Source organism: Haliaeetus albicilla, chromosome 7 (genome assembly GCF_947461875.1).
Source record: "Haliaeetus albicilla chromosome 7, bHalAlb1.1, whole genome shotgun sequence".
Lineage (NCBI taxonomy): Eukaryota > Metazoa > Chordata > Aves > Accipitriformes > Accipitridae > Haliaeetus > Haliaeetus albicilla.
This window is the reverse complement of record NC_091489.1, coordinates 26,843,695-26,871,338: the sequence shown is the minus strand read 5'-3', so window position 1 is coordinate 26,871,338 and position 27,644 is coordinate 26,843,695. Positions and strand designations below refer to the sequence as shown.

The 27,644-nt window shown below is 41.8% G+C and overlaps 2 protein-coding genes across 5 annotated transcripts in view; one reads left to right on the top strand and one right to left on the bottom strand.

Moving 5' to 3' along the window:
- Positions 1–6,358, top strand: part of VPS54 (VPS54 subunit of GARP complex) — a 54,272-nt gene extending 47,914 nt beyond the window's left edge. For all 3 annotated transcript variants that reach the window (XM_069787460.1, XM_069787461.1, XM_069787462.1), the window contains 3 exons: positions 1,865–1,972; positions 2,938–3,032; positions 5,053–6,358. In XM_069787460.1, coding sequence (XP_069643561.1) covers positions 1,865–1,972; positions 2,938–3,032; positions 5,053–5,158 — 309 coding nt within the window. In that variant the 3' untranslated portion in view covers positions 5,159–6,358. The remainder of the gene's footprint in view (positions 1–1,864; positions 1,973–2,937; positions 3,033–5,052) is intronic.
- Position 6,359: 1 nt separating this feature from the next.
- On the bottom strand, positions 6,360–27,507 carry UGP2 (UDP-glucose pyrophosphorylase 2). 2 transcript variants are annotated; one of them, XM_069787463.1, is made up of 10 exons: positions 27,436–27,507; positions 20,933–21,060; positions 20,282–20,389; positions 13,297–13,482; positions 11,692–11,825; positions 10,727–11,024; positions 9,464–9,661; positions 9,034–9,276; positions 8,456–8,560; positions 6,360–7,460 (listed from the first exon to the last, which is right to left on the bottom strand). In XM_069787463.1, the coding sequence occupies exons 2-10, from the start codon at positions 21,044–21,046 to the stop codon at positions 7,353–7,355; spliced, it is 1,494 nt and encodes a 497-aa protein (XP_069643564.1). In that variant the 5' UTR covers positions 21,047–21,060; positions 27,436–27,507; the 3' UTR covers positions 6,360–7,352. The 2 variants fall into 2 exon arrangements, with proteins under 2 accessions (XP_069643564.1, XP_009912351.1); XM_009914049.2 differs by lacking the exon at positions 27,436–27,507 and adding an exon at positions 26,731–27,034.
- Between the last annotated feature and the right edge of the window lie 137 nt (positions 27,508–27,644).

Here is a 27,644-nt window from a genome sequence, read left to right as displayed (position 1 = left end):
CTTTAAAAACAGGCATTGCATGGTCTAGAAACCTGCTTTGTAGGAGACAAACAGTTTGGTCCAGTAGATGAGACATTGACCTGGCACTTGGGTAACATGGGCAAGTTAACTTTTGCATTTTCAGGCTCCGCTTCCTTCTGGGAGCTGCATGGAACAGGAGCTGTCTTCACATAGTGCCGCTGTGATGAGGCTGTGAGGTCAGTGAGGCATTTCACAACAGCATGGACAGTTCCCAGCATCTGTCTGTTAACATTGGCAGGGAGATAAAACAGGAACAGGGGTATTTAACAGTTATAATTAACAAGTGAAAAAAGTGTAGGTTTTTAAAAAGCGATAAATGTTCATGGAAAAAATCCAGTGTGGGTTCTTAGCTTCTCTTGGAGCTTGCTGTCTTGTGACTGTTTGGACAGAACAGCAGTAAATTTTTGTCTGATCCCTTATGGTATTACATGCTGTTGACCTTAGCTGGAGATAAAAATGGCCGGCACCTTATAGGGCCGGAGCTCATGTTTCTTTCTGGTGCTGTTGCTTTTCCCCTGTCACGATGAAGGGTGTGATTTGTCTGTAGTCATGCAAGAGCCATTGCTGCAGCTTGCCAGTTCCCTTTGGCTGTACAACATACTGGTAAATTGTAAATCATTTGTTGCCTAACTTTCATGACTTGAGGCACAATCCTGTATGCTGTGCTGTTGTCCTGCGCAGGGGGAGCAGGGCTTCTGGAGCAGTAAGCACTATTTTTCTGCTGCTTCTGTCAAAATTAAGTCATCAGTTTGGCTTTTCTGTAAAGACTTTCTCGAAACTCCCCATTTCTTTTTTTTCTCCCGCACTTAGGCAAGCTTTGTTCTGTTTCACAATGCAGGCTAGCATAAGAGAGAGCATCTCCTCTAATGCATTTGTAAATAATTTAGTGATAATGATTCAGCTCTTCCACTGAATTTTGCAAGGCTCTGTGGGGATGTATCACCCTACCAAAGGCGACCTACCAGTGTTTAACCCAGGCTTGTGCTAGCACAGCCTCTCCACCAGGAACTGAAGAGCTGGCTTCGCTGTTCCTGGGATAGTTTTTCAAAGTGCTTCTGAAATCACATTCAGATTTTCCTTATCCAGGGTGGGGATGTAAGAATTTTGTTCCCTGTGTAACAAATCTCTTGCCCTCTGGTGGTTTCCAGTGTCTTGGTTCTTGCATTTCAGTCACTGGGAGAAGGGACATTTTCTACTTTGTTTTCCGAGGTATTTCTGCAACATTTTTGTGGGGCAGTTTGGGGTTTTTTTTATGGCCAATATTGAGTTTTCAGGAGTTTCCATTTCTTTATGCTTTCCTTTCCTTGTTTCTTCAGAAATTTGGGTGTATATGATCTTAGAGAAGTAGTTTTCTCTCATGAAGTACTTGAGGGGTATATTCATCAGAGGTAGAATTTCTTGTCTGTCATTGACGTATACAAATCTGAAGGAGAGGACCAGCTAGCAGGCCACATGGCGTGCATCTGTGTAGCTGGCACAGTGATTATTCTCTCTGCATCTGTAATTCATAGGGTAATGGAAGCCAACAAAAAGTAATGAGTAAAGAGAAGCAATTCAAACTAACAAAGGTGAATAGATGAAATTGGGAAATCCTCAGATTTCATAGTGCTTTTAATGTTACTGTGTGCTTATAAAGCAAGAACTGCTAAAAGATTGTAGGATGTCAGCTCTTGGCTGAAGCAGATGATGCCCAGCAACCATTTTAATTTGTGATATGCTAAATGAACCTTGATTCTAATTATGTCATTAGCAATGCAGGGCTTCAGGTGGCTGTTGGAAGCTCTCCTATATAAACTGTTTTAAAGTGGTAGAAAGGAGTAACTGGTTGTGTTTTTATTTCCAGTATGAAGTGAAAGCTCCTGTTCCTTCAGCATGCTTCAGGAATATCTGCAAGCAAATGGCAAAGATGCATGAAGCTATACATGATCTGCTTCCTGAGGAGCAAACTCAGGTGAATGTTATTTTTGAGATTCATGTAACAACTCCCTTGCAAATGCACATGAACTCAGTAACAAGAGAGACTTCTGCTTTATCTAGGGGGGGGCAATTCTTTTTTGAGCCTTTGTGAAACCCACACATTAAAGGGGTTTGCAGCAGTCACGCCGGCAGCTTGGTCTGAACTGAAGTAAGTGTTTGGATGTGCAGGGAGAATGATGAGACATGCAAGAAGAACTGACCGATTCCAGCATTTTGAGTTGCATTTTAATGTCTAGAGAGGTGAATCTTCAATTCAGGAGATAATGCTGAAATTCTACACAAATGGCAACACTTTGGGGCTTGAGTACAGCCCTTTTAGGGAATTCTTCTGTAACGCTGCTCAAATTTAGTGGCTTCTGAAGGTCCCTAAATGTATTATATGTAGCCAAATTGTACCAGATGTATTATGCAGCCAAATTGTACCAGGTGTGCTTTTTTCAGTATTTTGCTGCAGTTATTGTTACTACAGAGTTGTAAATCTGAGGACAGAAAGGACTGATCCAGTCACTGAATACACTAAATTGTAGTTTCTCTTTTGCACTAAATTAAATGGTCCCTTCAAACTGTTTTTCACGCTTTCTCTTGGAAAAAAGACTTTAAGTGATTATAGTACAGGAAAGAGATTTGTTGTCTTCTAGCCTTAATACAAGTGGCTAGATGCTTCAGACAACAGGGAAGAAAAATTCATGCTCCCAAGAACTTGTCCTCTAAGTGCCACACGTAACAAATAAGTGAGTGTGTATACTGTCCTGTGTGTTAGAAATTGTGTATGGCCAGAAAGATTAGGAGGCTGAAGGATTGGCAGAAGGGAAAATCACATGAACTGCAAAAACAAACCCAAAGATTAGTGATTGAAGGTGTTCGCAGTGTATTTCCTTACTGTAGGCAGTGATGCAAGCACAGGGATGGTTCATTACTCTGGTTCTGTGGTTTCTTTAGATGTTGTTTTTACGAATTAACGCAAGCTACAAACTTCACCTGAAGAGGCAGCTGGCCCACCTAAATGTAGTCAATGACGGAGGACCTCTGAATGGGTATGTTTGGGCACTTTTTTTTTTTTTTACTGCTTTATTTAAATAAGCAGACTTTGTCTTCTGCAAGAAAGTTGTGATTGCAGAATGCAGCCACGCTCCATGTTTTAGTATGTCCCATTTGGAGCTTTCTTACAGTAAAGGACATGACTTGTGCCTTTCCAGGATAACTGGGAATGCAGTCAGCTTGGTAATAGATTGGGAATTGGGCATTGTGCTACTGGAAACCTGCTTTAGGTTTCCTCAGTTTGTGGATTGCTTTTTCTCCTTTTGTGTGACAGCCACAGTTTAATTTGCAAGAATTGTGTGATTCGTGAAACAGTTTTGAAATGTGGGTGATGACTTATGGTGCTAGCAAAGTAAAAATAGGAAAAAGTGGTATTTCATCTGTGCAATGGGGAGCTTCTATACAGAAATTAGTTTTAGAGCAGAACTAACTCTGAAACAGATAATGCTCACAGAGCTTTTCCCCTTTCCTGCCCCTGCCCAACCCTCTATCACCAAAACAGGTCAGTGGTACCTCTCCTGAGAGAGTGTACCTGTCTGTGCCTGGTGTCCCACACCTCCCAGGAAAGTGTATAGCCTCTTGCAGGCTGAATCCTATTGTAAGTTGGATTGTTACCTGAAACGGTGGGTTTTATAATCATTCTTAATGACCTGGGGGTGCTTATTTGCAGTATAGTAAGGGTGAAATTCAGTCAGCCTACCCACAGGCAAGAAAGCATTGTCTTAAGTTGAAGAAGTCAGAGAAGGAAGTTTATAAATGTTTCAATATTCATTGCTGGAATGAAGAAGAGTTTTGTTTCTGTCCAATTTATTCTTACTTGTCCCGCTTAAGCTTATTCATCCTTGTACTCTGTTAAAAGAGCTTATCTGAAATGCTTTTCTGTACTTGTGGTGTATTTGCAAGATAACATCCAGTTGCCTTTGGTACTTACTAAGTAAGCCAACAAGCTTACTGAGTAGGAGTGAGGCCGCAGCAGCCCCAGCTGAAATGACAGTACCAGCGTGTGTTCGGGAATGCTTCACGCTTGGGTTTCTGATCCTAAACAGTGTGCTGTGCTGTCTTCATCCTGCTCTTTTGTTTTTGTTTGATGCTTGTGGCTGGATGGCCTAAATGGATCCCTTTTTGATAGGAGGGTTGGGGCAGGTGTTCCTGGTGACATACTGGTGGTGTATTTCCCATCCTTACTGTCAGCTGGAAACAGGAATGCCCTGAGTCTGTTTCTTTCATGGCAGCAGTTACTTACTTGAGAACACAGCTCTTGGGGAGTGCGTCGCTGGGGCCATTTGAGAAGGGAAACATCAAACGCTGGATTTCACTTGCTGCTGTTCCAGCAGTCTTCACTGACCTAGTTTTTAACATGCTTTTCTGATCCTCATCCTATTTTAAACTGCTTGTTTCTGTAATAATAGTAAAAATACAGATCTGTGAACCCTGGTTAATTTTTATAGTATGAAAATACAACTTTCATTCCTACATCTTGCTGCTTCCTAACTAGAAACATCATGATCTTGTTTCTGTCATCCCCTGATACGTTTCAACAACGTATGAGGGATTTTAACTCTGTATAAACTGTTACAAACAATATTGCTGTTTTGCTGTTTGGTGTTTTTACATAAACCTTCTAGAATACAGAAATTAATGTTGCAATAATTAATATTCTAAGTTGCAATGGAATTGGGGGTTTAAGTCAAGATAAGCCTGGGATTACAGCAAGAAAATAGAAGTTTTAGATGCTCAATTCCTGCCGAGTTTTCTGAACTTGCCATTTGATCTCCCTTCTGTGTAACTAGTTTTACACCTAGCAGTAATCATGTACTGTCACTCCTGTAAAATAAACCACCTCCACAGCATTGAGTTTTGAAATGATACTTAAAATATCTAATCCAGGCCTAGTACTTGAACATGCATTGCTGTAATTGTGTGCCCAAGTTGTAACCAACCCCTGGCTGTTTTTCCGAATGCTCCAGGTAGACGGGACAGGCTCAGGTGCTAATCTTGTTGTCTGTTTCACTGCAGATTGGTTACTTCGGATGTAGCTTTTTACACTGGAAACCTTCAAGCTCTGAAAGGCCTTAACAACTTAGACCTAAACATGGCTGAAATCTGGGAGCAAAAGAGGTGATAACCCACTGGGAGCAGTCACTTGGCTCTGACAACAGACCAACTTTCTTCTAAGCAGCGTGACAACTGTGAGGTGAATACTTAAGACCGGCATCCAAGAAAGGACACTATTGATAGTCGGGGAAGCTAGGCTCAGAGTGAGCTGCAGGGAGTGATCTTTTCAGTGTCCTTCAGCAAGAAACAAGTGATCAGCTGTCTGTGCAATGTTTTTTCATTCTCTCTGGAAACAGACTCAGGTTTCTTTGGACCAAATCCAAAAGAACACATAGCTGTAACACAGCTGTAGTTGTCTAGAATGCTCTGTATATCTTTATATTAAAAAGATGCTTTGCATTTCTTCTAGTGCAATGAAATTCACATGGTGTCCCACCTTATTTAATGATGGTACAATATAAAAATCTTGCAGTTGGAACTCTGTAGAAAATGTTTTTCTCTATGAAACTATGCTGTTCTAAAATTTATTTTTTTACAGAACTTTATATAAATAAATGTCTTTTGATTGCTTGCATATAGGATTCAGATTTGTTAGGGAGCAGTCCTGTTTCAGGGGATTTCTCACAGCTGGGCTCTAAACTGCTGTCTGAAGATATGATTTTCTAACAAATTGTCAGTTCACTGAAACCATTACCTACTGGATAGAGTTGTGAAATGGTCATTGTTAGCAGTGACAACATCCCAGTGGGTTTCTGGTGGAAGTTGAAGGTAGTAAAAAGGCTGGTGTTGGCATGGTTTCCTGCAGCTACCCAACCCCAGAGCAGCTGTGCCCACTGACAGTGGGGTACAGACAGAGAATGTTGCAGGACTTTGCCAATTCCTCCACAGTTCCAAGACACAAAGTGGTGTGTATAAAGACAGAGGAGGACACAGAAAACAGGGCAGGAAGAATTTTTAAATTTTTAGGCTGCTAATAAAAGGTTGCACCATTAAGGAAGGTGCAACTGAAATAATTAATTTATTTAAGAGTTTTTAATACTACCTTTTAAGACTGGACGCTGCCAGTACTAAGTAAAAAGTGCCTGTGTATTTCACCTCACACCTCTACCTAACCATAGTCTGAGTGCCTAACCCTGTGACAATTATGTACAATGGAATGGTCTACACAGTGTGTGTGTGTGCTGATGGTTTCTTCAGACAGGCATGCTTATCTGTTAGCATAACAGATGTCATTAATTGTCAGTCAAAATAAAGCTATAAAATCACAGTTGTTTTTAAAGACCAACTTCTTTAATGATACATACCAGTGTTATACTAAGCTTACAAAATAAAGTTGTCTGCATGTAAATACAAGAGAAACATTAAGAAATCAATAGTGATCAGGACAGGGATTTCAATTCCTGTACAAATTTAGAAATTACTCAAGAGACGATAAATTAACATACATGGCTGTGACAATATGAACACAGGTGTAGTCAACATGATCCATTTATTGAAAAAAAGAGGGCAGCTCAAGGATTTAAGATATTAACAGGAGATCCAGTCTTAAATGGGATGTGAAAGAGCAAACACCACATGGATACTGAGGCATTTTTCTCAAGTATTAGATTCTTTGGGCGAGTTTGGAACACCAACGATTCCCACTCACAATACAGAAATGGAGGTATTGACAGCCTTACCCCAGTATTTGACATACAATTGGGATAGGACATCCCACTTGTAGTTTGTGGGGGTAAAGAGGGCTATAGGTGAGGAGAGTTGTGAGCACATGAAATACAGGGTTTTTAACAGCCCGTTCAGCAGTAGTGAAACTTTTGGTTTTCAACGGTGCCTGCACTTCATAAAAAGTCACATGAGTAGCTAACCATGTTGTCCCACATGTATTGCTTCACAGCTTTATTTCTGCAGTTACAAGCAATTCAAAACTACTAAATGTTAGAGGCAAGCCTCTTAACTTCTTATCAAAGAAGATCTGTCCATCTTACCGCAAGACAAACAGTATTGCACTTCAAGGTTATATTAACTGAGTTACAGAATCTCTTTAAGGACTGAAGCATTACTTACGCACATCCATTGCGCTATGTGTCTGCTTAAAAAGATAAGCAAGAGAAATTAATTTTAAATTAATACTGCAGGGTACTGTGAAGATGACAAAGCATAGGCCCTCTGTGTACTTATATTTCTAATGCTTAAAAGGTTCTTCCAGTACGAGGCTGGTTTAGCACAGCAGTCTACAGAACCAGCCGTGCCCTTTCCCTGACTCAGTGGTCCAGGATCCGAAGATTGCCAGATACAATTTTGTTCTCTAGTAGGGCTCCAGCTGGGATGTCAATTCTGTCACCATGATTTGCAATGATGATAACTGTTCCCTGGATTTACAGAAGAGAAAACAAGCCATTAGAAACTTTGTATTAACTCTTGTCTTGGAATGAGCAAGAGTAGTGTTGTCTGGAGGACCAGTTAGGCATCAGCTGTAATGCAGCCAGATCCTGAATGCATTTAGTGGTATTGTTTCTGCACAGACTTTTTTCCATGCCCCCCACAACAAAGGTTTTCAACAAGCAATATTGGAAACAGTGTAATTACCAGCATACTAGATACTATCAGCTTATAAGCACAGCTGATGCCTTCTTTGAAGATACATACTTGCTGTAAGTGCTCTTACCATGTCTGCTTGCTTTTAGGTGGAAAAATGTTACCCACATCAGTATGTCGTGGCACAGCTCACCATTACAGCTGTAAGGCAAATACACAGAAAGAGCTGGGCACGCATACACGTGTGTGAGTGTGCAGTCCGATAATGGCCTAAGCCAGGTCGAGTGCTGGTTGTTGCAGCCCCACCTTGCACCAATCTGCATCAGCAGCTAAACTGCCCTAGACTTACAGGACCATGACAATGTTCTGCTGGGATTGGCCGGATTCTAAGGAATAATTTGAGAGAGAAAATAACTTGCTCAGCTTCAATGTTTACTAATAAATCAAGAACACCAAATTGATGAGAAAGGGCCTGTGGCTGTAAAGCCAGCCTGGGAGGTGAGGTGGTACATGCCTTGTAAAGCTGAAGGACAAAGATGTAAGCATCATTTCGAACACAGATTCATGCAGTCTGTGGTGTTTTCAAGGTTTGTGGATAAACCTCTGCTCTCCCGGGGACTATACAGAGAAGGAGCTATAGCAGTAACACCTTGCACTCCATAAGGGTCACTGTTCAGTCTTGGCCTCTGGAGTCCCTGGGCCAGTTACTTAATTCCTAGGAGTGCTTCCATGGACTGTGCATAAAAAGGCACTGGCTTAGGCAGGATCAATTACCAAGGAGCAGAGATCAGTCACGTTTATTGCAGGAGCATCCCAATTACACACTCACCTTTAATGAAACATTCTTCCCAAATGTAACATCACCTGAAACCGTGAGATGATCCAGCTCCAGCATATCTGGAATACTTTCAAACCGCCGCAGGTAATCTTGAACCTTTTGGAGAGAGGAAAGAATAGAGACAGGTTTAAATCCAGCTGTGGATTAAGACATGTGGGAGCTTCTTGGAAACTCCTTTCAGGGACCTTTCTAGAATCTACATCTGACTTCATGTAAGAGTTGCTAGTTTGAAAGCAACACAGTATTGTCATTTCTGTCAGTGATAACTACGAGAAACAGTAAGGGTAGTATCCCACCAAAGTTGCACGAGCTCTAGAGAGCACACAACCCAATTCACCTTCTGTTTCCTCAGCTGATGGGGTAAAGGAGCACCTAACAGCAGTATGACATTATGCATGCATGTTAAGTACATAGTTTGTATTCTAACAGCCTAACAGTTCTTTACAAAGAGCAAAAGGGAATACCAGAAGGGCAGAGGTAGATGAAGTAAACCTCACTTTTAACTTATTTATTGCTACGGAGTGTATTTTTATTCAGAGATAAAAACAAAGTATAGTTATAGAGTTTACCTTTGTGAAAGAACTTCCCAGTTTGACAAGAGGCACTGTTGGAAATTCACGCTTCTCGCTCATCGTTAGAGATCCAGCATTAAGGCTATACAAATTAGACATCACAAGCAAGAGATCTGACGTGGTCTTAACAGGCAGAAAACGACTACGAGGTACGTTTATCCCCAGAGAGTTCTCAAAACTCTTAATAGCAGCACCAACTGCAGTCTCCAACTGGATAACATTCAAGCCTCCATCCAGAGTCTGGAAGAGAAAACTCATGTAAACACAACCAGCAGGTAACAGCACTCAGAACTAGAGATGAGCCTAAGTCAGCTCTGCAGTTACCAGCAGACCAGCTCCTTTTTGAAGGCAGCAGTCCCTATTCCGTTACCTAGAAACTAACAGTTCTTTTGAGTCCGTTTCCTCTAAACTCTTCCTAGCTGATTACCTTTGGGTTAACAATGATCTCCATGTCAATAGCATTCTTCTCTTGCAGCCTTTTAATTGCAGACAGAGCAATCCACAAATTGTTGGTATTGAATATTTTGAATTTTGACACGGACTTGAATTCATCCACGTGTGCTTTTGGGACCTGAGCTATCTCCACCAGCCTCAGCTTGTTTTCGTATTGTGTAAGCGTGCCACCCTGCAAGGGTCAAAGAAAATGTTTTAAGTCCTGTTCACGAGATGCCACAGAAACGCCCCCCTCACCCCAAACAGATGCACTGCTTTGTTGGCATTTAAAGTTGAACCTCAGTGAAAACATGTTGCTTGTGTTCAGCTACCAGGTTACTAAATATAGAGTGTGTTTAAAGTACAGTCAGAACTGTCAAACGATCATGTTTCAGCACTCCAAGACAGTTAATTCTTTTAGTGAAAGTTGTTGAGAATCTTTTGCAAGTGCTGCCATTGTCAAAAATCACCTTCAGCCGTACTTTGCCAGATTACAGAGCAAAATCTAAATTAAATCTAATAGTTCTGTATTTGTGGCACTTACTGGAGAAACAAGTGGTACTTCAGTAACCTGAACTGAATTCTTACAGCACATTTCTGGTTTTATAGAACTAAGTCAGAGCTTTCTTAATATCTAATGAGTACAGAAAACATCACGTTTCCTCCCCATCCTCACATTTAAAAGAATAGAGGCAAAGGACAGGACAAATTACTGCATGCTAGAAGCATGCGATATGTGCCATAAACACCTGACAAGTTGTTAAACCTGGACTTTGTACGAAGTCAAGCAGCTAGGGCAGGAGCAGACTGGCAGCCACCCCAAGCTGAGTTGTACAATGCACACCTTGGCAGCTGGGTAAGTAGCTTAGGCAGTTTTCAGTTAATAGAGATACAACTGCTGTATCCCACCCCAAAGTATCTCCAAACTTTTCCCCTGTGTAAATGACAGTTTGGAGAAGGTATGGGGGTTGTGACCTGCCCCCTGCAGAAATCACTTGTGTTTTCAGCAATCAGTCAAATCCAGGCTGTCCTTGTCTGCTGTTGCCCAGAACCTAGATCCAATTTGTTCCATGAATTAGAACTTCATAAACTTGCTGATTTTGTGCATCTCAAATTAGATCACAGCTGATGTATTAAATGGTGCCTAAAATAGCTATACGAAGATTTAATGTTTTATGCATACAGAAGAGAGAAGACGCTGAGATCTTCACCAACATGCCAGGCATTCAGACAGACTTGCACAACTATTTCCCTTTACCTTCACATCTGCCCTGGTTTTGTTTGTGACTTCCATGACAAATTCACAACGTTTTCCATTGGGTGGGTTCATAAGATGATTAAGAATGTAAAGGTCCACAGTGGCACCCAAGTTATCTATATTGGATACAAAAATATATTCCTTCCCCTCTCCGATAAGGTTATCCAGCAGACCAGAGTTATAGAAACTGGCATAGATATCTCCGTGGCCTGGGGGATACCAGCACTCTGTATTCTCTCCTGAGTAAGATACATCCTTGGCTATTGGCAGCAGAGTCTCCTTGTTAATTCTAGGATACCTGGAAGACAGTGGGTTTTGTTGAGTTCTCACCAATGTCAGACTAGCATAAAGAAAAACAAAAGTACAACAGTAAAGGTGCAACTACTTGGGCTTTTTCATACAGCTTTTGAAGGTGTGCTTTCTAGGTTGGTATAAGTACTCTGAATTGAAAGACCCATCCAAATACTGAGCTATCACTAAGAAGCTAGAGCACTCAATCTCTCATTCAAGGATCTAAAGCCACAGTTCTCAGACTGTGCTGTTGAACAGCTTCCCTCTGACATGCAGGTTCAGAGCATGCCAGGCACGCCTCTGACATCATCAGCCACTATAGATTAGAGTTTGTTTTTGATAAGGAAGCCATGTTCCGTCTCCCTCCAGAGCCCAGGTACCCTAAAAGCAAATTCAGGAATCAAGCGACCAGCATCCAGTAAACCATTATTCACACATTTCTTAGAACCTGTGTCCCACACCCCCCCTCCCTAATTTTAATACATTGCCTTTGGCTCTGCTTAACACCCTGATGTTTCAGTCTTTCAAAGAGGCCCAAAATAGAGACTGAACATGGGTACAGAAGACACTATTGCTACCTCAACATCTCAAACTAAAAACCCACACCATTTGGAGTATGGAGAAACGCAAGCTAGTTTTTTCCTTTCACCCCAAGTAGAGAAGTTTTTTGATACCTGCTTTGATTAAAAGTATATATCTTCACACGGCTGTGACTGTATTTCTGCAAGATTTTCTTTGTGTCATCATCAGTGTTGAAGGAATTCATGAGAACAAGAGGAACATCAGTGTTGTAGGATTTGTTTAAATGCTGAGATTGGAAAGAAATGGTAAATTCAGCATGTATTATTAGCTTTAACTCCTGACGCCTAAGATTTTGGGAGAAAGAGATTAGATAAAACAGACTGGAAATAATAAATGCATGAGATAAAAGAGAGATGTGCTTATACTGACAGAAAGAATAATAAATCAGGTAAAGGAAAACAAATCCTTGTAAGTAGTAAAGATAAGGCCCACATTAAGATACAATCAATCTTTGTTTTTAAATCTGCATCAAGATTTAAAATTTGAAAAGCACGAAACCACAAAATTATTATTTTAAATTTCAGGCTACTATTGATTACAAAAGGCATGTTTTCCCTCAAATTATTATAAAGTCTGTCAGGATGAAGTTTCAAAACCTTCTCTGCACAGTAAGCACTTTTGAGCCTTCTTGGCAGGCTACGAGATGGACAATAGTATCAAGAGTACATAATGAATGAAATGTCACCATGTTAATTATTTGGGAATCTATAGAATGGAGCTGAAATACACAAGAGCATTTCCATGCGCACAGCACAGCAAAGACAAAAATCAGAAAACATGACAGTGTTCCACCAAAAATAGAGTGTGCAGAAAAAAAAGATACTTCAGTGAGTTTTAGGCTTTGTGTATTAGATCACCCTCATCTGCTGGGGAGTGTTTGGGATCATTACCCTCTGGTGGAGTCTGAGACTTCCACAATGACCCTTTTGAGAAAGCGCCCGCAACACCGAAGGATTAGGACTGCATTAGTTGGATATAAATTTAAGTCTGCTATAGAACTAACACACATGGAAGAGTCACTCCAAACAAACACCACACTGAGGCAAAAATTGTTGGAGGTCCAGAAACTATGGAACAGGCACACCCAATTTCCTACTCTAATGACCATCTTAATTATCTGCTGTAAGAGGAATATTCTGCATTAAAAACATAAGTTGAAATGATCTCTCTCAGCACCACCAGCTGTTATTTTATTTTACTTTTCTTTCTTCAGAGGAAAATGCCAGCAATCACTTTCAGCATGAGAGTTTTAATTCAACAAGGAACTTGGAGCTGCTGCGAAGAGCTTTGTTCTAATGCACATAAAAAAACCTTTTAAAAAGCTAAACTTAAGCTTGCACCTGGAGGAGTCAGAAACAAGCCCAGGAGTTAGCCATGCCAAGCCAGCTCTACAATTTGATTGCTTGTGTTTCAGGACACAGTCACCACTGTCTGGGTTGGTGTGCACAGGCTGAGTTACACGTGTGCTAACATGTGTGGAGTGGACAGAGTTCAACTGCCGACTGCACTGTCTCTTTCATGCCTATTCTTTCCAAAACAATTCTCCACTTCACCACTAGCACTGTGACCAGAACTCTTTTCCCTCTCCTCTTCCTTTTGGCAAGCCTCCACCGTGATCTCTGTTAAAGGGCCCTACAGGAGAAGCTCAGTGTGTCTTGCTTCCTCCAATGTAGAAAGAAAAGCCCACCAAAAGTTACCTCAATCTGCTGAACTGTCAGATCCAAGAAGGTGTTCTCATTCCGCACCCCGATAAGACTTTTGGGGCCTTTACAACCCATGCTTGTGCCCAAGCCGCCATTTAGCTTCACAACCACCAGCTTGTTCAAGACAGAAGCAATGTTATCAGGCAGTCCTCTGGCCTTTATCTTCTCATAAGGCTGGATCTGTAAAAAAAAAAAAACCATAAAAACCAGCAGTCAGATATCTGGAAGGAAATTTCTTTCTCCTAAAAACCTTCAAAACTTAAAATTCAGCAATAATACCCATTATTTATTTATATGATTTACGACACTAAAGAACATTTGCAAAATGAGTCTACAATAATCTGATTTGTTACAATACAAATAACCCAATTTGTTACTACAATAACCTCTTTTCTTGAGAACTTCTATAGACTTTGTGACACCAGTCACAATCAGCTTCATACAGATGAAAAGATGTCCCTGTCTACTCTTCCAGGTAGGGTAAACTGACTCGATGGTGAAGAGGGGTAAGGAAGAAGTCAGGCCAGTTATACCACTTACCACAACCCTCCTCTTGTCCTGCAGAAGGAAAGAGGGTCTCCTTGTGAGCCATCTAACTCAGTTCCCCAGTAAGATGACCCCCTTCAGTCAGGCCACAATTTAAGAACACAGGCCCTGCATGCAGGACAAAACTTCTCTTCCCTGGGCAGCTTAAACTCACAGCAGATTTTTTTTTGATACTTTGCTCTGAGGTTGTCAGAGGCAACATTCCTGGCAAAAGGTTTGTTCTTTGAATCAGTCTAAACCAATTTTTATTCCAACTACTAGTCCAATACAATAATTCATCTCTCCCAATAGCATGCTACAAAGTGGAAGAAAGTTCCTAGTTCTTATCCTGCTATTTTCAGGATGTGTTCATCCAGCTCACATTAAACCTTGCAGAAAGTCTTCTACCTTGCTGACAGCTATATCCTACAAGTTTAAAAACAGAGTATAGGCCACGTTTGGGGCTAGTGATGGAGAGCAAAATCACGCTTGTAATGAAAGTGTGCCTTGCATTAGGCATTGCTCATCCCCTAATCCAAAGCACCTAAGTAAAAAAAAAACAAAGGCAACAATGCAATGATAGGTATCGTGCCAAAACTCTTAGAGCAAAATCAATACAATTATTCTTTAGCCTGCCCTTCTAGAGATTTTCTTTTGAAGAAAAGCCTTGGTGTTTCAGTGCTGTGTGTATTCTAGCAGCAAGAAAATTATTGTAGTTCTGTAACAGGTGTGTAAGATCCACAGCTGATTTCCAAAACCAAATACATACAGAGTAGTTTTTGGAACAGTGTTTGCTTTGGGCAAGTCAGGCTGGGGTTCAAATGGAAATTCACATTGCACTGGAACAAGAGTCATATTTCTTACTCAGATGTGCAGGGGTAGAGAGGAGAGTTTGCACAATTCCAGCATTCCAGTACACCACAGGCAGCAGATTAAAGCAGATCCCTCACATTAGGGAAATTCTGCCTTACGCAGGATCTGGAAAGCTTATGGTATATATTTAAAGATAAGATCGCTCCACGTGGAGTTATCATGGCTCAGGCAGCAAGCAGTAACACAATCACTGCCATTTCACAGAGGACAGACGTGGGAACTTATTTCCAAAGTTCCTAGAACTTTTCAGGAACAGAAGTGTGCAAAAAGCAGAATCTTGCTGTGTTTTGTCAACAACAGAGATTGTGTTCAGGCTGGGTAGACACCTTGAAAAAACACCACTCATTAACAAAGAGATGATAAACACTGATTTTAACATACTGAAGGTATATCAGAAAGCTTAATGAGGATTCACTACCAGCAGGATCTACAGAAATTTACACTCAGACATTTACTACCTCCCATCCGCTCTAAGGTCAATACCACTCCATTAGACTGCAAATGGATTTAAAACATTTAGGTTTGAGCTTTAGCTGAGTGAGATGTGAGTCACACCCACGATGTTCAGACGCCATCTAAACAGCCAAAAAAATGATTTCAACTTTCAATTCTTACTACGTTCTTCTTGCATCACTCACAATATAGTTCTCCAAAAAGAAGAAAGTCTGCCCCTCAGTTCAGGGCCAGACTGCCTCAAATCATTTGCTTTTGCTGAAGTGCCAACTACCCTTTCATGTCTTCACTACCATGCCTGAAACTAGCTTATGCAGAAAGCTTAGAGTAAAATCCTGATGAAGTTAACAGTTCGATCCAGGCCCTCCATCAAGGACTTAGTTCATTGGATGTTGCATCAGCTACAACACAAAATTTATAACTCAGCCTCACTAAATATTTCAGTTTCTTCTGGCACAGGCATTGGAAATGACAACTTGGCAATGAAGCCCTGGATTTTGAAGGGTCTTTAATTCAGAGAATAACAAATGTCAAGTACTCAAATTCAAGCAGGATCGTTGCAGCATCAGGACTGCTGGATGCCAGTGCTATCATCTAGCAGTTCCAGTCATCTGTAGGCACTAACATGCAGAACTACCTCATCACCTATGAGCATATACACAAGTGTAAGAAGTGCTCCACAGTAATAAAAATCAATTCTTGCTCTAAGGATTTGGAACAGTGGACTTGACAAGTAACTGCTGATGGGGAAATACTTCAGGAACAAAAATGGGCAGGAGTGACATGGCTTACAGATGCATGACTACAGTGTTACTCATTTGAGACGTCTCAAAACTGTGGTTTGAGATTGTTCTGAGATGACATATCTAGCTTCTTTACAGACAACGTCACAGAAGTGATTTTCATAACAGTTTGCATGAGGCAACATTGGGAATTTGACTAACAGATTTCAGAAGCATACTCCTACTGCAAGGAAGTTTGCAAGAATTTGTCAGAGACAGACAAAATGAACATCAGGGCTGTCATCGTGGGTAGGCTGGAAAGGAATACACCCATATTAGTCAATAGGCACTTACAGAACAACAACGAAACATTTACTCAGCACCAAGGGACAGTTTTAGAAACAGCACCAAGTGAACCTTTAAAACTAGTTTCCAGAGTTGAAGATAAGGAAGATGTTTTACTTTTAAGTAAGAGCATGACATTCTTTCTTTTCCTTCATGATATAGTTCATTAAGATGACAACCTGAGCTGCAGACAAGAATCTGACCACTGGGAAAAAAACCAACCTAATAGACAAGCTCTTTTCACACTCGCATTGCTTTGGATGCTCTCTTTACATCCAAAAATAGGTTTTGCATTGCTATTCTGCAGTTAGCTTGATCACGGCAGTTCTCTCAGAGGCCTCCCAGCAGGACTTTGCTATTGCTTCCAATTCAAACAAACAGATCGCTGCAATCTATATCAACAGGATTAAACTACAGTTGCCATGTCCACATTCTTTACCTCCCCTCCTTGTTAACTGGCACTCTAAGTATACTTTCTTCTCTGAAGACTGGGTCCTAACTATGCTAGCTATCACTGTAAGCCTTTGGACATATGAAAGCAAAGCATCTGGAAGGAAAAAACAAGTCAGAGGTTTACCAAGATAAAGTGAAATGGGTTCAATCTTCTGTTATTGTCATCTGGAGCTTACAAGTTGCTTACCCATTGGTATTAGTTGTTACACTGAAAACATGGAGGTCAGGGATGAAATCTCCCATTGCAGAGAAAAAGAGAGGAACATGACAAGACAATCATTTCTGTTTCAATTTACTGACAGGAGCCTTTACTTGTCAGTAGATGCTTCAGGAAAGAACAGAAAGCTACATTCAAAGAACAAGTACAACAGATAACACATTAGATGATCCATGGAAGTCTGATCAGAAATTCCACTCCTATATAGTACAGTCCCATGGCATTGCGCAAAAGCCTGAAACACCTTTGCGACCTAAACTGAAAGTCAGAAGTAGCTTACGTAAAACAGAAAATTAAAAGGCAAAGCCTATAAATGCAATAAACTATTCATGAACTTTTTAAAGCTGTTAAAAATTAACAAACAAAAAAACCCCAACCACACCACATTTTGGCACATTTTTGGGGCGCTTTTATTTTTTTTATAGATATACACACATGCATACATCTGTATGTATACACACACACGTACATATATACCTAAACAGATACTTAGAGCTCTACTAGGTATCAGCTGAAGATTACATGTGCCAAAATTCTCAGTGCTTTGGGCCAATGAACCACCAAACTAATTCTCCAAAACAATCACAGGCAAATAAATTCACACTGGGGAGAATAAGTCGTTGCTTTCTAGGCCATGATACTTGTAATGCAAGATTCTCAAAAGCAGCCAAGCAGCCCACCACCATCACCACCACCTCATAAAACAAGGTTGTCCGTACAGGCAATTATAAATCACTTGCAAGATTACTAACCAACTTTCCTAATGAGTCTTGTGTGTGCCAACCTCTGTGTTGTTCTAACAAGACCAGGAGGAGAGTACACTGTGTGGTTTTATAACTAGGAAAAGAAAACTCAACTGGAACTGAACAGAAGCACTCGGAGAAAATCTGCATATATTCACAGATGGATACTTGTCCCAAAGAACTCAGTAGTGCAGTCTTTATTCTGAAGCCCTTCTAAAATTGTCACTCTTTACCCCTTCTAAAAGCTCATACTGTTCTTACCTATACTAGCTAGACTAATAATTCTGTAATTCTGGTCTTTAAGAAATCAACTTTTATCTAATAATTCCACAAGTCATACCCCTCAGCAAAGAACAATTTGGGAGAAGTTACACTACAGGTCACTTTAAAAGGGTTTAATGTAAGACACATTTATCTTTCCATGGTATGCCCCCTACATGACTGACATATTAAAAAGGTGGTGGAGGCAGGGTAACTACAAGCAGGGTTTGAGGAGGGTGGGGACATGGAACTCATGATCAGCAATAAAAGAAAAGAAAGAAAAATACTCAAGAATGTTAAGTTTGCTTTCAGTTTTTGAGAGCACCCAACCCACCTCCTGTCAGATCAGGAAGTCTAAGAATCATCTAATAAATCCTAAAGAAAGAGATATTTATTATGAAGTGAAGAAGGCATGGAAGGAAGTTTGTTTATGGGTATTTTTCCCTAGCTTTCTTCTGTGACATTTACCAAGTATGATTATTTGATTTGGAGTACATGCTAGGAAGCAAAATTTCATTTAAGATCATGCATGCATCTCAGCTGACCCAAAGTGACCTGATTTTGCAGGATTCTTACCTTTCTCTCCTCTTGTCAAAAATTGCTACATAACTAAGGGACACATTTAAGAATGAGACAGTACAGCCCATAAGGAAGAAGAGAGATACTCTTTCTAATCGTGCCCTCCTTTCAGCCCTCTGTGACCTTAAGTTAGACCTCTGCCCAAGCTCTTTTTTAACAGCTTGCCCTGCCTGGGAATGTCCCATCAGTCTATTTTAGTGTCTTATCATAACCCTCCTGTTTGACATTTCCTCCCAACTTCCTACCTGGTAATTTTCAGTCCTTTACAGAACTTGAAAGTTTTTCCACTGAAGATGTGCAAAACTTTAAAAATAGACAATAGCTCTCCCTCTCCACGAAGCAACCCATTCACTCACATCAAATTGCTGTAATTTAATCCCAGGCCTTATCTTGACACAGAGAACAGTTTATTCCTTTCATTGTTGTAACTACCTTTTTACATATTTAAAAGACTTATCACTCCCCAGAGTCTCACCCCCTCTAGACTAAAAGCAACCCCCTTTTCTTCAGCCTTCCTTGTAAGTCATGTTATCCAGAACTCCAATTTCTCACCTTGGCCTCTTTATTGAAGGTAGATTTTTCTCCCCAAAGCAACACTGCATTCAGTGTTACGGTACAGAAGACAGAGAGACTTCACATGTTTTTGATGTTAAAAGAAAACACTCAACCTTGGAAAAACCCTATACTTGCTCTAAAACAGCATAATTCTTCAACACTTTAGAGAGCAGCAGTGCATCTGTTCTGGAAGTAACTGGACAGCCTGCCTTTCAGTTAGAAACAGAGCCTCGATTGAATCACCACAGAGAGGCTAAGAGAAACCACAAATGTGTAAGGACACAGAAGTCCTGCAATATGCCAAGATCACTACACTGGGAAAAGCAAGAGTTTGTAGTACAACTACACCGTTAGTTACGCAAGAGTCAAAAGACAGCCTAAGGCCACAGATGAATCAATAAAATGAGATTAGGTTTAATAGGAAGTATTTATTTCAGTACTAAACAGTGCTGAAAAAAATATTTAGTGCTTTTTCAGCAGCAGCAGCTCAAGTGGCAGGTTATAAGTTATAACAACTTAGATGACATTAGAAAATTACACTCGAAAAAACCCCACAGTCAACTACTTGTTTCAGATTCGCTTCTACTTCAGAGTCGCTTTTACTGAGCTGCTGTAGATTACAGAAGTTGCTAAACGAGCTATATAACCCAGCCCACTTACCATATGTCCCTTTCAAATTATTTAGCAGAATGGATTGCTGGAAACAGTCTCATCCAAGATGTGCAACCTTCTTTCATGGGCAGGAGGGAAATGGGAACAACAAGGGTCCTACCTACTTCCCCTCTAACACAAGTTACCATTTACTCCAGAGAAGGTACCAAATGGTAAGATGGCATCTGTCCCATTTTGTTCCCCTGCTCAAAGAATAGCTAACAAAATAACACCAACAAACTTGACCCATACGTTAAGCAGGACCTGATGTTCAGGAACACATTCAACATATGTCAATAAATAATTATTTTTCTGTTAGAACCCAAAGTGTTGTCCTATGTGATTTTACAGAACCATGGCAGATATATCCATTCTAGGAGCGACTACATAGAATCATTTAGGTTGGAAAAGACCTTCGAGATCATCGAGTCCAACCATCATCCATGCCCACTAAACCATGTTATGGAGTACCCTGTCTATGCGCTTTTTTAATACCTCCAGGGATGGTGACTCAACCACTTCCCTGGGCAGCCTATTATTTGCTACAAGTAGCAATTATCAGTTTTATGTTCCTCACAGACTGTCACTTCATTGGAACTTACAGAATCTTCTGGAGGTCTTTGAATCTTCCCCCAGTCCACAGATGGTCCCTTTTCTTGTAGGAATCTATGAAATAGCTTCTTAAATCCTTCCAGGTCCTTTTTAGTGTGCTACAAAGAAGAAATGCATTAGCTAATTCTGGTATTTAATGCATACCTATTCAATCATGGAAGCGGTTCTACAAACTTGATGTACAATCTATTCACAAGAATAATTTTATCAGCACTTAGGTAGACATGCTAAAGTTTAAGTAAAATTCTAAAAGGTACCAAAAGCTCATTTCCACTAAAACTCAAGGTACAAAACCAACTTGGATACCTTAAAGACAAGCCTTTAGTCAAAATCATTAGAATTTGGCCCAATCTTTAGGATAACAGCTTTACCCTCCCTTTCTGTAATCCATTAAAGATTACATAGAACCTTTAATAACTAAAGATGATTAAACACTTAATAACAATTCTGTCACGCAGTTTATATGGAACTGAAAGTCTCCTACTGACATTGTATCCAGGCTACTCTTCCACACAGGGTCATAGCATGTCCTAAAAATAAGGATCATGGTATTCTGTGATTTGTCTCCCTGTATAACATTTGCCTCAATTTCCTGCATCTAGTTTCTATTCTCTGAGTTGCGTCCACATCATGCTCCTTACCTCTAGCTCATTTGAAGGTGCAGTCGCAAGTATCTTATCAAGTTCTACTTTCATTGAATACTCCAGCTCTTGTCGAATGACTTCCTGAAACTGTGAAGTGCCAGCTTGAGACATTGCTTTGCTGAAATCTTAAATAAAAATAAAAACACGGGTTAAAGGAAAAAGAAGAAAACTAGCTTATTTAGACTACAAATAGCCTTCGATTTTCTTTTAAAAATTAATAAACTCATATAATCTAGTTTTATTTTATTACTGTGCTAGGACTCCAAGAATGTAAAGGTTTTGTTCTTAGTAACTTGGAGAACAGACCTTAAACCGGGGCCACAGAACAACAACCCTTCTCTCAAAACTCAAAAGAGTCCCAAAAGACCAATGATCCATCTCAAGAAGTGTCCAAAAATCCACAGCAGTACACTTTTTTGCTAGAGAGCCAAAGAATTTACATCCTACTGCATCAACACACTTTAGCAAGTAAAAGTGTGAAAAAGCTTTTCACTAAAAAAAATTCTTTTCGGTAGAACATTGTGATCGAGGGTATCCTTCTGTTCACACAAGCAAATAAAAACATATGCTTTAATTATTTATACAGTGCGTTTTCACACCATCTTCAGCTTGTTCCAGTAAATATTCCCTTACTTTATCGTATGAGTATTTTCACACTACAGCACGCACTTCAGTTACTAAGCAACCTAGGAAATTCATCTGTCTATCACTTCAGCATTTGTTTTGTTTTTGAAAGGGATAAGCTCCATAAATGTGAAAAAGAGTAAATACACAAATGTTCTATAAAGTCCACATCACAGAAAGAAACGGGAGATAACTTGACTTTATTTTCCAACAGAAAGCATTTGAAGCAAGTGCGTTCTCAAAAGACATTCTGAGTTATGTTCTCTAAAGACCTCAGTTAATTTAATTTCTGCCAAATCTCTTGAGTAATCACTTCTCTGTAATACAGAGAGTGATGTATTGCCAAATATAGCTAGATTTTAGAAACACCCTGAATACTAGTGCAAAAAGGGACAGGCGGAAACTTTGCAAGTGAACAGAGTGATACTGCCAGAAAATATTGTTAGAAGAGGAACCTGTGTTTAAAGTTTACTTATTTAGAACATGCATTAAAAGGCTATTCTATTGAGAATGTCTAAGAAAGCCAGAGGCAGTTCATTTTAATACAATTTTGATTTTATTTTATTTTTTTAAGCAAAGTATTCCACAGCTTCAGACTCAGTGACAGTATCTAATCCTTGCTTTGAAGCCCACAGAAGCCATTTTCCTGACTGCACTGTTTTGCAGGTAGGGGAGGAAAAAAAAACAAAAAAAAACAGACAAGTGCTGCAGTGCACATACTGTGTGTAGTGCAACACAGGGGAAACGCCAGCTCAAGATGAACAGTACAATGAACAATAGGTTCTTTTTTTTTAATCAAATGCTATATTTAGTAGTAAAAACAGGTAATAGTTGAAAGCCTGTTAAGCGTATCTTTGCAGGTCAAATATGTTACAACACAGACAGCTCTTCATTAGGAAGCACTTCCTCCTACAGAAAAATTAGGTCTATACCAGCTTAATACTTTCATTCCAAACTGCTGCAAGTGCTGTCTTTTCACTCACATATTTTAGGTTGATGAGTACTGAAACACTGTTTAAACTCCAGAGAAACAACTGCTAGGAGATACTTCCAGATGTTTGTAGTGCTCCCTGCAACATGTTGTAATACGTGACTTCGGTTACAGCAACAACAGTGGCCATTTCTCACAGTTCACCAGCCTGTAAAACATCTGAGCTTCCCAATATGACGCAACGGACCTCAGAAGAAACTCTGCAGATATCAAGTATTCAACAGAGACCGTCATTCGTGCTGTTAAACACACTGATGCTAAGTAAGGCAGAGCCATCTAGCAACTTTCCCAGGCTGCCATGTAAGTAGGAAAATCTTGATCACTCATATTAGCCAAAAAACTTGTGTCTACCAGATAAAAGAATTTAGAGATTAAGTAACATCACAAACAAATCAAAAGAAAAAGGCATCATAAAAGTAAATGTGTAATAATGTCCTAGTTTGGTTTGTTGGGTTTTTTTATAATACTATAAATTCTCCACAACTTGATGAGCAAATGCTAAAACATTTGATCACCAGCGTCCTCACAGAGAAGTGAAGCAAGCCCGTTGCTTTTTCCAAACACCAAGCGTCAAGCACGCAGACCAGCCAGCTAGATGGGATATTTCTTACCGAAACCCAGACCACCAAAGCTACCAGTGCTGTTGGCTGCATCCTTCATTGGCACTAAAGAATATTTAGGCTTCATGTTGACCATTCAACAACTACTGCAACCACTCAGTCTCATTCAGATTCAACATGCCAGGGCACGGTTGCTTGGGGAGAGCATTATTAGTGCTATTATTATTATTTTGGGGAAAGACAGTGGAAGGACAGGGCTGGAGTCCATAAAAACATGTGTTTGCCTGGTGCAGGAAAAGTATCTATTCTGCATACCTAAGAATTTGAATACTCTAACTATGCAGCCAAGAGAAATAGCAACTCAAAGCTTTTCTGCTTTTAACATGCCATTGCAAGGCAGAGGCTTTTAAGCATTTATCTTAAGAGATATCCACCCGGATTTGGACCGGATGGGGATCCATGGCACTCTGTAAAGGCTCCCCAAAGCAAGACCATGACAGCAGCATAGGTACATCTGCTCCAAACAAACGAACTCAGTACTAGTTGTTCCTGTGTTGCTGCCCCTCAGTTTTTGGGAAGAAGCTGGTATTTATGCACCTCAGCCTACTGCTAGCAGAAAGACAACTGCAGTCCTTTAACATGAGCTACTGTTAAATTTAATAGCCCGGGTGAAGGTTGATTTCCCTTTTCACCCTAGCAGCAACAAGGAAGTAGAAAGGCCAGTGCAACTGCCTATCTGAAAGCAGTTACTTCCCACAGGCAAATTCCCTAAGGCTATGACGAAAAACAGTTATTGTGCCTCTAAAAATCTGATGGTAGGCAGGGGTGTCAAATAATTGCAGGAAGAGATTTCCAAGGGTACGTGCGGCCATAAACTCCCAAATTATTTTTAAAAAGAAATGCCTCTTCCAAGCTATTTCACAACCAACGCCTCAGATTTCAGCCTAAGCCCACTTTTATGGGACCAGTATTCTTGAACACTCATCTGAAGGAAGAAAAGGGTGGGATAAGGTAGTGGAAGACTCTTGGGGGACCAGCCCACACAGGAAATTAGCACAGAACAGAAGAGCATGACTCAATAGTTGAGGCTTCAAAAAACACTGGGCTTTGCAAAAATGACCACCCAGGATATCTTATTTTAATGTCTTCAGTGGAAAGTGCTTCCTCAAGTAGTAGAGAAACAACAACTCTTAATCAAGTTTGCGGTGGTGTCTGACGCGTGGAGAGTTTCACTCAAACCCTCCTGCCCCCACTGTTATTTCTGGCACGCTTTTGTGCTCTGCTCTCACTGCTAACCTGCCCCCTGCCCTCACAGCATGAACTACAGCATATGGCAGAGTATTTGCAGGTTTATGATACATAACTTTATAACTGACATATGAAAAACCAAAATATGATAAATCAGATCAAGCCAATAAAAAGGAGGTCTTCCTATGCTATCAGAAACAAAATAAAGGACAGAGGTCCTCAGGAAAACTGCACAAAACCAGAACAGCAGTGACCCCTTACTTAGGGGTTTGCATGTATTTCCTTTCTGCTGTCCCTCCTCTTATTATGCATTAAAAGCGGAGAAGGTGTTAAGATTGGTTAGTTTTGTTCATCAATGCACTCAACAGAGAACTTCACTGCCTTGGTACTTGGTATACAAGGACCCAGCACAGGAGGGAGTTGTGGCACAAGTCAAGGAAGAAATCCCGTTTCTCATGAAAAAATTGGGAATCTTTTGGGCTGAGGGTTATGAAGCGCAAATACTTTTGCAATCTAAGTAAGTATACGAAAAGACCTAGGGCAGAAAATTATTTAGGTCTCCTTGGAGCCAGACTACTTGCACAAAAATCAAGAAGGGTGGCCAGGAAGTTAAAACACGCAGCTGAACTTTAAATGTTCTATCCTTGAACTCTGTGCTGAGGGTACACGGTGAATGCCTTAACTTCCACCAACTCCGCTGAAAGTTCAAGGCAACTTTTATCCCCGACGAGGATAAAAATCTCTTTAAATACCCACACTATAATGTGCAACACTATTAAATACTACTTTGTTTGATTTTTAGAACTGAACATACCCACTCAGCCTTTACGAACATTTTTATTTTCCTACTACTAGAGGCAAAATTTGTCAACATATGTTGGACTGAAGCATACGTGAAGTGAAACCTATACGCTCACTCTCCCTCTCTCCTTAACGGATGAGCACATTAGCCTGAGCTAACTCAGAAGTCTGCAACCTAGGAAGCCGTTCTTGCCAGCTGCGTGCACCAAGAGCTTAGGTGTTACAGTCAGACACAGCTGGGCAGCTGATCCTCATGCTAAAAATATCACTTGACATTGGCAACGTGTTTTAGTACTATTGGCCTGATAAAAGAGTACTTAAATGGCTGATGCTTTTTTTAAAAAAAAGCTTTTCAGATTGTCAAATCTTTGGTAATATTTTAAAAGTTGGTTATGATCTTTACATAGGTTTCTCCAGCTTTCAGTTTCATAAATAATGCCACTCCAAGATGGCTACCTTCAGCAGTAGGCTGAGATAAGCCAATTCCATTTAAAAAGAACAATTCAGAATGAATTTTCATAACGTATTTCACAGCAAGAAGGGGCTTATCCCGATAATTTTCAGAGTGGCCAGCTGAGAAATGTGGCTGTAACACTTCCGCCCCTTCAGCTCTCTGCATTTTGCCCAGGTGCCACAGGACATTTGCAGACAGTTGATGCATTTACACAGCAAGTGGTGTACAGTCCTAGACATCCACTGGGTAAGCGACAGCTACTTCCCAAAGCCTGTGAAGGCCCTCAGCTGCCTGCAACGTCCAAGTTCGTACAGCGAAAGACCTACTTGTGTTCTTTCTACAGGCAGCATTACATTTGTTGATAGGCCTGCATGGATTTATATCAAGGAAACCTACAGGCACGGATTTCATTACAAAAAGCACACACACATCATTAGGAATATCAGAAAGGAGAGAAAGAAAACCGCCACAGCAATGCACCGAAGTCATTTTTCTTCCCCAAATGACCTCTTGTGGGCTGGTTCCCTGCTTTGCAATAAAGGAATCTGAAACTCAGACCACGTACACACATGCTCACACATGCAGCGAGTAAAGGAGAGCACCGGAGCCTATTGGGATCAGAAAACACCAAAATACACTCAAGCCTCTGAAAAAAAGTGAAGACATTCGACCTCAGTGCTCTTCCTCCCCCAACTTTAACAGACCGCTTAGTGGAGCGGGGAAGATTTGTGCTTGCAAGATCCCCCTGTGTACTCCAGGTCCTGCCTGTGCATCAGCTGTGGAGAGAAGCCCTGCCACCACAACCGCCCAGTTTCACTGTGCGCCTGTACCACACGAGAGCCACGCATCTACCGAGGTAAGCGAACCGAGCAGAACAGAACTGAACTGAACCAGTGGAGGCCCTGCTGCCAAACAACAAATAACACTTTGAGGAAGCCCTTGCACGTCACAACTTGGCTGCCGATCGGGCTGCTACACCTACCGCTGCCTGCGCTCTACCGGGCTCCTGGAAAGGCGAGAAGGACCAAAATAAAAAATAATAATAGAAAAAAGCAGAGATCTATGTATACACAGCTGTAGAGCCAAAGAAAAATAACTACAAAGCACGCCAGCTTACCTTTCGCAAAAGACGACATTTTCGCTCTTTAAGAAAAGAAATACTGTGCTCTTATAAATATGGACCGAATTGTTTGTTTTTTTTTTTTACCCCAGGGCTGGGGAGGGAAGGGCCGGGGCGGGGGGGCAGGCTGTCTCCCCGCGCCCCTGCGGAGGCTGGCCGCCGCCGGTGGTCGAGCAGCTGCGGGGAGGCGGGAGAGACGGCGGCCCCGGTCCCGCTGGGAGCAGCCCGCCCGCCGCGCTGGCCCCTCAGCCGAGCAGTCCCTCCCGGGCCGGCGGGCGGGAGGCAAATCCCCGAGGAATTTAAATTTCATCAATGAAAGAGGCGGACCCGCCGCGCCCCGGGTTTCGCCACCCCCAACCCTCCCCTCCTCTCCCCTCCCCGCCGGGCTGGGCCGCCCGCCTCCCCGGGGCTCCCCGCACGGCTCCTCCCCGCTCCCGGACGGGACAGGCCGGGCCGGGCCGGGCCGCGCCGCGCCGCGCCGCCACGGCCGCCCCCCGCTCCGCGTGCCCCGGGCGGCCGTTAGGCCCGAGAGCGGCACCGCCTCTCCCTCAGGCGGCGGCAGGGCCGCCGGGGGCCGCCTCCGCCGCAGCCGCCGCCGCTGCCTCCTCCTCCCCGCCGCCGCCGGCCCCTCACGCCGCCCCGCGGAAGAGATGTGGGGGGGTGGGGGGTGGCTAGGGGGGGCGGCGGTCCCGCCGTACCCACCTCGTCGCTGCCGGCACCGCGGGGGGTGGGGAGGGGCGGGGCGGCGGCGCGGACACCCGCGTGCCGAGCGCGCGCCCCCGCCCCCCCCCAGCGAGGGCGGGGTCACCGCCGCCTTCCCGGCTGGCCCCTCGCGGCGGCGGAAGTGGGAGGGGAGCGGGCGGGCGACCGGCCTCCCTTCCCCGCCCCGCCCCGCCCCGCCCCGGCGCTGG